Source organism: Pelobates fuscus, chromosome 3 (assembly GCF_036172605.1).
Source record: "Pelobates fuscus isolate aPelFus1 chromosome 3, aPelFus1.pri, whole genome shotgun sequence".
Classification (NCBI taxonomy): Eukaryota; Metazoa; Chordata; class Amphibia; order Anura; family Pelobatidae; genus Pelobates; species Pelobates fuscus.
In genome coordinates, this window is record NC_086319.1 from 284276016 (window position 1) to 284288180 (window position 12165).

The window sequence follows — 12165 nt, forward strand, 5'->3', positions numbered from 1 at the left end:
CATTGTTGAGAAATATCTGATAACTCTGCCATGTCTATGTAAAATGTCCATCATCTCACGTAGACAATTTGTATCCGTTCTATTGCATAATACAACGTTGTTTCAAACAATTTTACATTCTGTTACCGAAAAAGGGAAAGGCCAAGCCAACTCTGGCATTCCATTTTTGATGACCATCATTACTGTAATCATGTTGTCTGAACTGAAGCCGAAACAGTAATGCCAGAGGTTTTCTCTCTCTCTACACACATTCTCTGTTTTTCTTACTCAGACAGTCTTCATGCTGATTGACCATTTGGAAGAAGGTCGTTGTGAGAGTTCACAAGAGGGTAAGTAATAGATTCTAGTTTGGCAGCTGGAAACTGCTCACACAACCGCAGTTCCAAGTTCTCAGCACTGAGATGGCTATGGGCACTGCGTCCATCTTTCCTACTGGGGAAAGCAGAAGCTCCAGCTTTAGGTTTATCTGAGTGTTGACTGTCTCTCTTGTCCACTGGATCTTGTGCTCGTAAGCGACAAAAGAGCACAGCCACCAAACTCTTCTTAAAATTTTCATTCATGAAGGTGTAAACCACGGGATTGTTGAAGGAGTTAAAAAATCCCACTGCTTGCACAGTAGCCACAATCATTTTTACCGTCACATCATCATACTCCTCCTCCAGGTCATCTGTGGAGGACAAACAGATGGTATGATGACAAAATCAATATTTTTCATTTCTGTTACATTGTAGAATGAATAGACTACCTGATTCCCATGTATTTTGTATCATCTAATAATAAACCTTTTTTTTTTTCCTTTTTCTTTTTATGAATAAGATTCTTATGTGACTGGCCATTAAATGTGATTCACTGACTGGCTATAATGTACAGTAACAATTCAAAAGAACACTGCAGCTATCAAAACATTATTTAGTCTAAATAATTAGCTATAATTTTAGATTCTCAGTTTTTGCATTATGCATAGTTTTTATACTGAATGAATGAACAAATACATGCTTGCAGCATAGTGCATCTTAACAACTCGTCTCTGTCATTCCCCCAAGCTTAAATAGTTTCTTCTTCTTGGTTGTTATTATAAGTGCTTTGCTCTTCGTATTACTGAGATTTGACAGAGGCATCTAAAATCTGCAAGTCAATAGTCTACCCACCTACATACTGCTGCCATAAATATGTAAATTTGGATTGACAGGTTTCTAGGTCAGAGACATAAACATAAGCTATTTCTTCTTGAATGATAGTTACTGTAACATTTGGAGTAGTGTGGAATTTTGCTTTGCATGCACAATAGCTTGAAAAAGCATTGGATTGGCTGAGATCATCAAGATTGAAAATCTCTGCCATGGAGGTGGGGTCAGGCAGGGACGGTGAGGGAGAAAAGGTGAGTTAGAGCATCTTTTTAATGCAATTGGAAGGGGACCATTTACCTAAACAATTTAACAATATATATATATATATATATATATATATATATATATATATATATGAATGAAGAAATAAGGGAAGCACTCTCCGGTCTTGATAAAGGGTCAATCGGTATTTTATTTCCAACAAGGATTTACATTCTTAGATCGACGTTTCGACCCCTCAGGGTCTTCCAGGGATCTTGAGGAAGACCCTGAGGGGTCGAAACGTCGATCTAAGAATGTAAATCCTTGTTGGAAATAAAATACCGATTGACCCTTTATCAAGACCGGAGAGTGCTTCCATTATTTCTTCATTTATATCTCTTAACGTGGGACAGCACCAAGGCATCTAAAACTATATTATTGAGACAGGGTGAGTGCCAAGCTATATTTATTTATATATATATATATATATATATATATATATATATATATATATATTAGAAATACATGTTTGTTAAGAATACAACAAATTTAAAATCAGAGGCTCCTCACTGACCAAGCTACTTCTCAGTGTAAGGCTCAAGAGAGATGATGCATTGCCTGGGGAATTACCACAAAAGTAGGAACTGTTGTCATTAAAGGGATATTGCAACCAATAACAGTGTATTAGTAAAACACTGTTTTTGTATGGAGTAACCCTTGCTAGCATAGTCCCACCCAATTTAAATAAATAAAAAAGAGAAAGCTTTCCTGCAAGTTCTCCCTGCATCCCAATACTCCCTCTGGTACATCAACTCCGCTAGCTACAGGGAAGGGATGTCATGGAGACAGAGCTGGGGATTCTTATGATTTCCATGCAATACATCAGATGTCAGTGATAGGTGTCATGGGGAGGGCATGCTGCTATTGGTTGTCCATCACCATCTTATCAGTGTATCAGCTGACAATGGACACATTTTCTGCACAGATTTTACATTAGCAATCTGGAACACAGGTTCCAAGTTGCTAATTACACTGACAGAGATGGACTTACATCTCCGACAGCAAGTTCAAAGTTCATGCCTACATTTCTTAAAGTGTGTTGCTTTACATTCGAAATATTTAACCATTTATATTTTACATTTGTGTCTTAAGCCATATAACAATGCATGTTGCCATATGTAATATATATATATATATATATATATATATATATATATATATATATATATATATATATATATAGAGGAAGATTTCCTATACAATGTATATGTATAAAACACTCAGAGGCCAACTGTCACTGTTTTTATGAAAAAGCCTGAAGAGCTGTGTTAAAATAAGTTGTCTTGTGGGTTTCTAAAATTTGTATTTGACATTAAACAGAGGGCAGAGGGTGGTGGGGTGGCTGGGGCAGAGGGGTGGCTGGTGGGGTGGCTGTGGGTGGTGGGGTGGCTGGGGCAGAGGGTGGTGGGGTGGCTGTGGCTGGTGGGGTGGCTGGGGCAGAGGGTGGTGGAGGGTGGTAGGGTGGCTGGGGCGATAGGGTGGCTGGGGCAGAGGGTGGTAGGGTGGCTGGGCAGAGGGTGGTAGGGTGGTGGGGTGGCTGGTGGGGTGGCTGGGGCAGAGGGTGTTGGGGTGGCTGGGGCAGAGGGGTGGCTGTGGGTGGTGGGGTGGCTGGGGCAGAGGGTGGTGGGGTGGCTGTGGCTGGTGGGGTGGCTGGGGCAGAGGGTGGTGGAGGGTGGTAGGGTGGCTGGGGCGAAAGGGTGGCTGGGGCAGAGTGTGGTAGGGTGGCTGGGCAGAGGGTGGTAGGGTGGCTGGGGCAGAGAGTGGTAGGAGGACAGTGACAGGGTAGTGGGGTGGTAGGAGGGCAGAGGGTGGTACGGTTTCTGGGGCAGTAGGGTGGCTGGGGCAGGAGGGTGGTGGGGTGGCTGGGGCAGGAGGATGGTGGGGTGGCTGGGGCAGGAGGGTGGCTGGGGCAGAGGTGGGGTGGCTGTGGGTGGCTGGGGCAGAGGTGGCTGGGGCAGAGGGTGGCTGGGGCAGAGGGTGGTGGGGTGGCTGTGGGTGGTGGGGTGGCTGGGGCAGAGGGTGTTGGGGTGGCTGGGGCAGAGGGTGGTGGGGTGGCTGGTGGGGTGGCTGGGGCAGAGGGTGGTGGGGTGGCTGTGGGTGGTGGGGTGGCTGGTGGGGTGGCTGGGGCAGAGGGTGGTGGGGTGGCTGTGGCTAGTGGGGTGGCTGGGGCAGAGGGTGGTGGAGTGGCTGTGGGTGGTGGGGTGGCTGGTGGGGTGGCTGGGGCAGAGGGTGGTGGGGTGGCTGTGGCTGGTGGGGTGACTGGGGCAGAGGGTGGTGGGGTGGCTGGGGTGGCTGGTGGGGTGGCTGGGGCAGAGGATGGTGGGGTGGCTGGGGCAGAGGCTGGTAGGGTTTCTGGGGAAGAGGGTGGTAGGGTGGCTGGGGCAGAGGGTGGTAGGGTGGCTGGGGCAGAGGGTGGTAGGAGGACATTGACAGGGTAGTGGGGTGGTAGGAGGGCAGAGGGTGGTAGGGTGGCTGGGGCAGAGGCTGGTAGGGTTTCTGGGGCAGAGGGTGGTAGGGTGGCTGGGGCAGAGGGTGGTAGGGTGGCTGGGGCAGAGGGTGGTAGGAGGACAGTGACAGGGTAGTGGGGTGGTAGGAGGGCAGAGGGTGGTACGGTTTCTGGGGCAGTAGGGTGGCTGGGGCAGGAGGGTGGTGGGGTGGCTGGGGCAGGAGGGTGGTGGGGTGCCTGGGGCAGAGGGTGGTGGGGTGGCTGTGGCTGGTGGGGTGACTGGGGCAGAGGGTGGTGGGGTGGCTGGGGCGGCTGGTGGGTTGGGTGGGGCAGAGGGTGGTGGGGTGGCTGGGGCAGAGGGTGGTGGGGTGGCTGTGGGTGGTGGGGTGGCTGGTGGGGTGGCTGGGGCAGAGGGTGTTTGGGTGGCTGGGGCAGAGGGGTGGCTGGTGGGGTGGTGGGGTGGCTGGGGCAGAGGGTGGTGGGGTGGCTGTGGCTGGTGGGGTGGCTGGGACAGAGGGTGGTGGAGGGTGGTAGGGTGGCTGGGGCGATAGGGTGGCTGGGGCAGAGGGTGGTAGGGTGGCTGGGCAGAGGGTGGTAGGGTGGCTGGGGCAGAGAGTGGTAGGAGGACAGTGACAGGGTAGTGGGGTGGTAGGAGGGCAGAGGGTGGTACGGTTTCTGGGGCAGTAGGGTGGCTGGGGCAGGAGGGTGGTGGGGTGGCTGGGGCAGGAGGGTGGTGGGGTGGCTGGGGCAGGAGGGTGGCTGGGGCAGAGGTGGGGTGGCTGTGGGTGGCTGGGGCAGAGGTGGCTGGGGCGGGTGGTGACTGGGGCAGAGGGTGGTGGGTGGCTGGGGCAGAGGGTGGTGGGGTGGCTGTGGGTGGTGGGGTGGCTGGGGCAGAGGGTGTTGGGGTGGCTGGGGCAGAGGGTGGTGGGGTGGCTGGTGGGGTGGCTGGGGCAGAGGGTGGTGGGGTGGCTGTGGGTGGTGGGGTGGGGGGCATAGGGTGGTGGGGTGGCTGTGGCTGGTGGGGTGGCTGGGGCAGAGGGTGGTGGAGTGGCTGTGGGTGGCTGGGGCAGAGGGTGGTGGAGTGGCTGTGGGTGGTGGGGTGGCTGGTGGGGTGGCTGGGGCAGAGGGTGGTGGGGTGGCTGTGGCTGGTGGGGTGACTGGGGCAGAGGGTGGTGGGGTGGCTGGGGCGGCTGGTGGGGTGGCTGGGGCAGAGGATGGTGGGGTGGCTGGGGCAGAGGGTGGTGGGGTGGCTGTGGGTGGTGGGGTGGCTGTGGTGGCTTGGGCAGAGGGTGGAGGGGTGGCTGTGGGTGGTGTGGTGGGTGGGGCAGAGGGTGGTGGGGTGGCTGGGGCAGAGGGGTGGCTGTGGGTGGTGTGGTGGCTGGGGCAGAGGGTGGTGGGGTGGCTGGTGTGGTGGCTGGGGGTGGTGTGGTGGCTGGGGCAGAGGGTGGTGGGGTGGCTGTGGGTGGTGGAATGGCTGGGGCAGAGGGTGGTGGGGTGGCTGGGGCAGAGGGTGGTGGGGTGGCATAAATACCTTATGTTTCCCTGGTGGTCCGGTGGGCGGCCAGGCTGTTTCCCTGGTGGTCCAGTGGGCTCCCTTTACAGTCTGCAGCTCCGCCGGGTGCAGAGCTGCAGACCACGTGGTGAGTTTAGTCTCGCGATCTCAGTCAGTCAGAGCGTTGCCGTGGTAACCCGCGGCAACGCTCTGATTGGGTGAGATCGCGAGACCCACTCAGTCTGCAGCTCTGCACTCGGCGGAGCTGTAGACAGGCTGGCTCTCTCCCGGGCAGGCATAGGAGGGGCCTCGCACCCGGCGGCATTAAGAGCAAGCCGCCGGGCCCCCTCCTGTGTCGGGTCCTCGGTCTCTGACCGAGGACCCGACCTGTCACACTGCCCTAAGGCGATTTAGGCGGCCGCGAGGCCCCCATCAGCGCGAGGCCTTAGGCGGCCGCCTAAATCGCATAATTAGAGAGCCGCCTCTGCGGGACATAATAACAATCCTCTTGTCTTAAAATCAGATAAATACAACCTCAGATGAACAACAACAAATTACATATCACATTGTGTCATGATTTATTTAACGAAAATAAAGCTAAAATGGATAAGTTATGTGTGAAAAACGAATTACACCTTATGATTAAGTAGCTTGTAGAACCCCCTTTAGCAGCAATAACTTGAAGTATTTGTTTTCTGTGTTACTGTATCACATCTCTCTCTCTCTGTCTCTCACATCGTTGTGAAGGAATTTTGGCCCACTCTTCTTTACAACCTTGCTTCAGTTTATTGAGGCTTGTTGGCATTTGCTTATGCACTCTTAAGGTCCTGCCACAGCATTTCAATTGGGTTGAGGTCTAGACTGAGTAGGTCATTGCAACACCTTGATTCTTTTCTTTTTTCAGCCATTCTCTTGTAGATTTGCTGGTGTGCTTGGGATCATTGTCTTGTTGAATTACCAATTTTTGGCCAAGATTGATCTGCTGGACACATGGCCTCACACTTGACTCTAGAATACTTTGGTATACAGAAGAGTTAATGATTGACTCAATGACTGCCAGGTTCCAAGGTCAATGACTGCAAGGTTCCCAGGTGGCTGCAAAACGAGCCCAAATCATCACCACTCCACAACTGTGCAAGGCAATTGGAATGAGGTGTTCGTGCTGATATGCTGTGTTTGGTTTTCTCCAAACGTGTCGCTGTGCATTGTGGCCAAACATTTCCACTTCGATATTGTCTGTCCAGAGGAAATTGTTCCAAAAGTCTGGTGGTTTGTTCAGATGCAACTTTGCAAACCTAAGCCATTCTGCCATGTTCTTTTTGACGAAAAGAGGCTTTCTCCCGGCAACCCTTCCAAACAAACCATACTTTTTCAGTCTTTTTCTAACTGTGCTATCATGAACTTAAACATTTAACATGCAAACTAAGGCCTATAGAGTCTAAGATGTAATTATTGCAATGTTTCTGAGCTCTGCATGTTCTGACCTTGGGGTGAATTTGCTGGGATGTCCACTCCTGGGAAGATTGGCAACTGTCTTGAATGTTTTCCGCTTTTGAATAATCTTTCTCGCTGTGGAATGATGGATTTCAAATTGTGTGGAAATTGCCTTAAAATTGCAGTAAGGTGTGCTTAGTTTTTCATACATGACTTCTCCATTTTGGACTTTATTTTTGTTAAGTAAATCATGTCAAAGTGTAATTCTGGCTTTATCCTCAAACAAAGCCTTATACATCCTTATTTAAGTTTTCCAATAAATAATAATGCTCATAGGACTTCCAGAATGTGATTTATTGTGTCAGACTCCATACATGGTACATACAGCAAAAGTGCAGTTCACCATTTCAACCCTACAGGGACATTATGAAGACCCTGTTGTGGAGATGATGAAGATGATAATCACACACCATTAAATAGAGCTATGTGTCAGTACAGACCGATACCAAGGATTTTTGCCTGCAAATCTCTGATATCTGAAATATTGCATGTAAACGGTAAGAAACAAAGATTTTTCCTATGGAAGGCAGAAGTGATAACAAGATCTGTATTACTGTGAACATTCCAAAGCAGCAGCTTACTGTATTCAAAAAGAATGTGGACCACATGAAACGGAGCCCAGCATGCAGTGAAGAATAGGACGACAATAACCATCATCATCACAGCGCGCTTCTTCTTTCTGCAATCATAGCACAACATTGTCATCATATCATGCATTGTACTGGTAAAAACCTTAACCCCCTAACTACCAAAAAATTTTAAAGAATGAAAAATAACATAAGATCCCAAGTTTTTTGTTTCATGGAAAGTAAGTTGTAATATTTTTATAAAACACAGCAGGCCTAGCTCACAAATGTATCCCAAAATTGGTCACAAAATCAGTTTACAGGTTAAGGTTTCATTCTTCATTCATAACAGTTTGGGCAGAAGGACTAATAATTGTAACTGGGTAAAATCGTAAAATTATAAAAAATACTGCTTGCTAACTGCGAATACGACTCAGAATTTGGTTACAATGACATAGCCACAGTCTGCCACAATTACAATGAAAATTACAATGACATAGCCACAGTTGCTTGTTCACAAATATGCATCTGTATTTGCAATTGCCAATATAAGTATTGTCTAACTGGACTGCACTAGTGCAGCGCTAGACTAGGAAGCACTTTTAGTTGCCATCTTACTGCCACTATAGGTGTCCCTTGGCAGCAATGTAAACACTACCTTTTCTCTGAAATGACAGTGTTTACATTGCTGATCCTTCAAAGACAAGCTATAGAAACTAGAGCCACTATATTAAACTGTAGTGGTTCTGGTAACCAAAGTACCCCTTTAAATATATTTAATCAATCCATTCCATGTTCCGTATTCGTTTTATGTGCCTGTATTGATGTCATGATTCTTCCTTTACATAGACAATCACAGAGTCGGTCTGTAGGCAGTGGGTTTATAGTGGTGGTCATGAAGAATTTTGCCGAAGGGAAGTAAAGTTACGTGAGCTATGTTGTTTGCATCTCTTATTTTTGGGGAACCACAATTCTGCTGAGAATTATCTTTATTATCATTTTATAAAATGACAATTTCCACACCATTGATTTAGTTGTGAAAAGGAAATAATAACACTTTGTTTGATAGATAGGAGCAATCTGACATAGTAAATTTTGAGAGCCCTGTCTGCAATCTTTTAACAGCTGATAAATAGAAAATTCTGTCTTTCTCACAGCAGCCAATCTTAACCTTGCACAGTAAACAGCTCACGCACTGCTGCCTCTGTGCCTTGCAGACACATACTTTATAAAATACATCACTCAGGAACGTCAAAGAATATTACGCTATTTCCAGCAATATTTCGAAATGCAACTTAGAAAGTATTCTGCCTTTTTATCATCCTGTAAATATGACAGTGACAGAATAACTAACTAGTTTCTGAGATAAAATACAGTAAGATACAGAATTGATATAATATATAAATAAATATCTTTTGTGTGCTGTTTGGTTCAGCTGGCAGTCAGTAAATCTCTGAGAAGTCACGCATTTGGTTATGGAGGTGCTATACAAGAAGGTATTACACTGCAGGGATAGCATTTGTCTGATGTCCCCGAACACTCAATGACACACTCACAGGGCTAAATTTTCATTCACTAAAAGCTGGGGATTGTTCACTGCAGTAATTAGGACCCAACCCATTGCAAGAGTAGCTAGTAGATGCTAAATTTACTACCCAAGTCTAGACATGTGCAATTCGTTTCAGTCCGAATATGAATTCGGACGAATTTCGGGCAATTCGGACATTCTTCGGTACTTCCGAATGTCCGAATTGCCGAAGTGCCGAATTGCCGAGGTCCCGAAGTTCCGAAATTACCGAATTTCCGAAGTGTCGAAGTTCCGAAGTTGCCGAAGTTCCGAAGTACTAATATACTTACCCAGTGAAAGAAGGAGAATGTTACATTGTAAACAATTTTAAATAAAAAGTATACAAACATAGCCAGGATTCAGCTGTAAGCATTTGCAACACTTACAACAATCAAGTAACATACATTCATAAAAAATGTAAGTTACTTAGCCAGTCAATGTAATGACAGGAATGAATAAGTAGATAACTCCCTAATTCCCACGGTATTAGGGAGTTATCTACTAAAAGGCTGAAAGACCTGAATTGGTCTTTCAGCCAAATTTACTAATACTAAGTAAAGATTACTTGGTATTAGTAAATTATGCCCCTACTCGCTAAAAAAAAGGTCCCCTTTCCCGAGCCCCCACCCGCGCTTTTATACTAAAGGGGGGGACCAATTGCCTCCCCCCTCCCCCCCACCCCTGAGCGGCGTGTGGGGGCCCTAATGTAAAATAATGGGGGGACACACCTATTGTCCTCCCCCCGGGCCCCCACCCCTGAGCGGCGGGTGGGGGCCCTAAATCAGAATAGGGGGGACCTAATGTCCTCTCCCCTGGCCCCCACCCCTGAGCGGTGGGTGGGGGCCCTAAATTATAATAAGGGGGGACCTAATGTCCTCCTCCTGGCCCCCACCCCTGAGCGGTGGGTGGGGGCCCTAAATACTAATAAGGGGGGACCTATTGTCATTCTCCCTGACCCCCACCCCTGAGCGGTGGGTGGGGGCCCTACAGTAAAATAAGGGGGGTCCTAATGTCCTCCCCCCTGGCCCCCACCCATGAGCGGTGGGTGGGGGCCCTAAATACTAAAAAGGGCGGACCTAATGTCCCCAAACCCCTAGTCACCCTCCCCCCCAAAAAAATTAACCCCCTACCTACCTCCCTCACCCTAAAAATAATGAGGGGGGGACCTTTAACTAAGTACCTGTAAAAAAAAAAATACAACTTACCATTCGATGTTTTCTTTCTTCTAAAATCTTTTTTCAGCCCCAAAAAAGGCCAAATAAAAAAAACAATAAACGACGCAATAAAAAACAAAAAACAAAACATGGAGGACAAAAGTTCATGGATCCACCTATTTAAACCTTCAACTTCAATGTCTCAGTGCACAATTAATTTGTCTCTACCCTTGTGCAGTCGACATCTATTTACTCTACTACAGGTGCCTTTCTACCAAGTCCCAGTGACTTTTCCAATTCCCCTCAAAGTTAATTCCATAGGCGTGCGCAGCCTATTGTATAAGGGTGTGCACCCTAAAGCACAAAAACACACGCAGCATATATATATATATATATATATATATACTGCTGTGTGTGTGTGTGTGTAGACGCTGTGTGTGTAAGGGCGCTGTGTGTGTGAGGGCGATGTGTGTAAGGGTGCTGTGTGTTTAAGGAGCGCTGTGTGTGTAAGAGCGCTGTGTGTGTAAGGGTGCTGTGTGTGTGTGTGAGGGTGATGCGTGTGTGTGAAGGCGCTGTGTGTGTGTGAAGGCGCTGTGTGTGTGTAAGGGCGCTGTATGCGTGTGTAAGGGTGCTTTTAGTGTGTATATGTGAGGGTGATGTGTGTATGAGGGCGCTGTGTGTGTAAGGGCGCTGTATGTGTGTGTAAGGGTGCTGTGTGTGTGTGTGTGTAAGGGTGCTGTTAGTGTGTATATGTGAGGGTGCTGTTAGTGTGTGTGTGTGTGTGTGTAAGGGTGATGTGTGTGTAAGGGTGCTGTTAGTGTGTATGTGTAAGGGTGATGTGTGTGTGAGGGTGCTGTTTGTGTGCTGTATGTGGGTGCTGTGTGTGTGTGCTGTATGTTTGGGGGATTGTGTGTATTGTGTGGGGACCGTTTGGTAAATATCCCCCCTCCCTTCTTACCTTATGTAGGGAGGGGGGACCTTGCTGCTGCTGCCTTCCCTGGTGGTCCAGTGGAGGTAGGAGCAGATTTCTTAATATCCCCCCTCCCTTCTTACCTTATGCCTGGGAGGGGGGATCATTTCTGCTGCTGCCTTCCCTGGTGGTCCAGTGGAGGTGGGGGCAGATTTCTTAATATCCCCCCTCCCTTCTTACCTTATGCCTGGGAGGGGGGATCATTTCTGCTGCTGCCTTCCCTGGTGGTCCAGTGGAGAGTGAACTCTAGCCTTGCACGCTAGAGTTCACTCTCGCGAGATCTGAGCGTTGCCGCGGTAACCGCGGCAACGCTCAGAATCTCGCGAGAGGAACCCGGTGGAGTTGCTGGCAAGAGCTCCCCGGGTCCTCTCCTGCCTCCCTCTCTGCCTGTGGGTCGGTGGGGAGGGAGGCTTAGAGCAGAGCCGTCGCTCGGATAGCGCCGGCTCTGCATGAGCCGACAGGGGATCCCGAGATCTCCCCTGCCGGTCTCAATACATAGGCGTGCCGCGGGGATTAGGGTGTGCCCAGGCACACCCGGCACACCCCGTGCGCACGCCTATGGTTAATTCACAGTTAAAATTATTTGCTTATTACTTATTACCCACCCGGATTGGATTTGACCATTCTCTTGGATATTCCTATGGACTGATTTACTGTTGCCGAACTGGACTGGATTTGACCCTGCTACTGGATATTCTTATGGTCTGATTTACTGGTGCCGAACCGGCAACTTTAACAAACCTTCTGGATATTTCCTATAATATTGAAACTAACCAGATTATCACCTAAACATCACTACCAATCCTGGTAAATATCCTTTTTTCTCCCAGACCGATCTCTCATACTGGTGGGTAGTCTGTACTTTAAACTTGTTTGACAAATATATTGTTTAAAATATTACACATCAAGTGAATGGATGATATGAATAGTGATGTCGCGAACACAAAATTTTCGGTTTGCGAACGGCGGACGCGAACTTCCGCAAACGTTCGCGAACCGGCGAACTGGGCGAACCGTCATTGACTTCAATGGGCAGGCGAATTTTAAAACCCACAGGGACTCTTTCTGGCCACAATAGTGATGGAAAA

The 12165-nt window shown here is 48.5% G+C and overlaps 1 protein-coding gene across 1 annotated transcript in view; it reads right to left on the bottom strand.

Annotated features, from left to right (window-relative positions):
• Positions 1 to 278: 278 nt before the first annotated feature.
• The window catches only part of LOC134601144 (pyroglutamylated RF-amide peptide receptor-like), a 116242-nt gene continuing 104355 nt past the window's right edge, over positions 279 to 12165 (bottom strand). Inside the window, exons 5-6 of the mRNA XM_063445582.1 lie at positions 7402 to 7499; positions 279 to 667 (exon numbers count right to left, since the gene is read on the bottom strand). Coding sequence (XP_063301652.1) covers positions 279 to 667; positions 7402 to 7499 — 487 coding nt within the window. The remainder of the gene's footprint in view (positions 668 to 7401; positions 7500 to 12165) is intronic.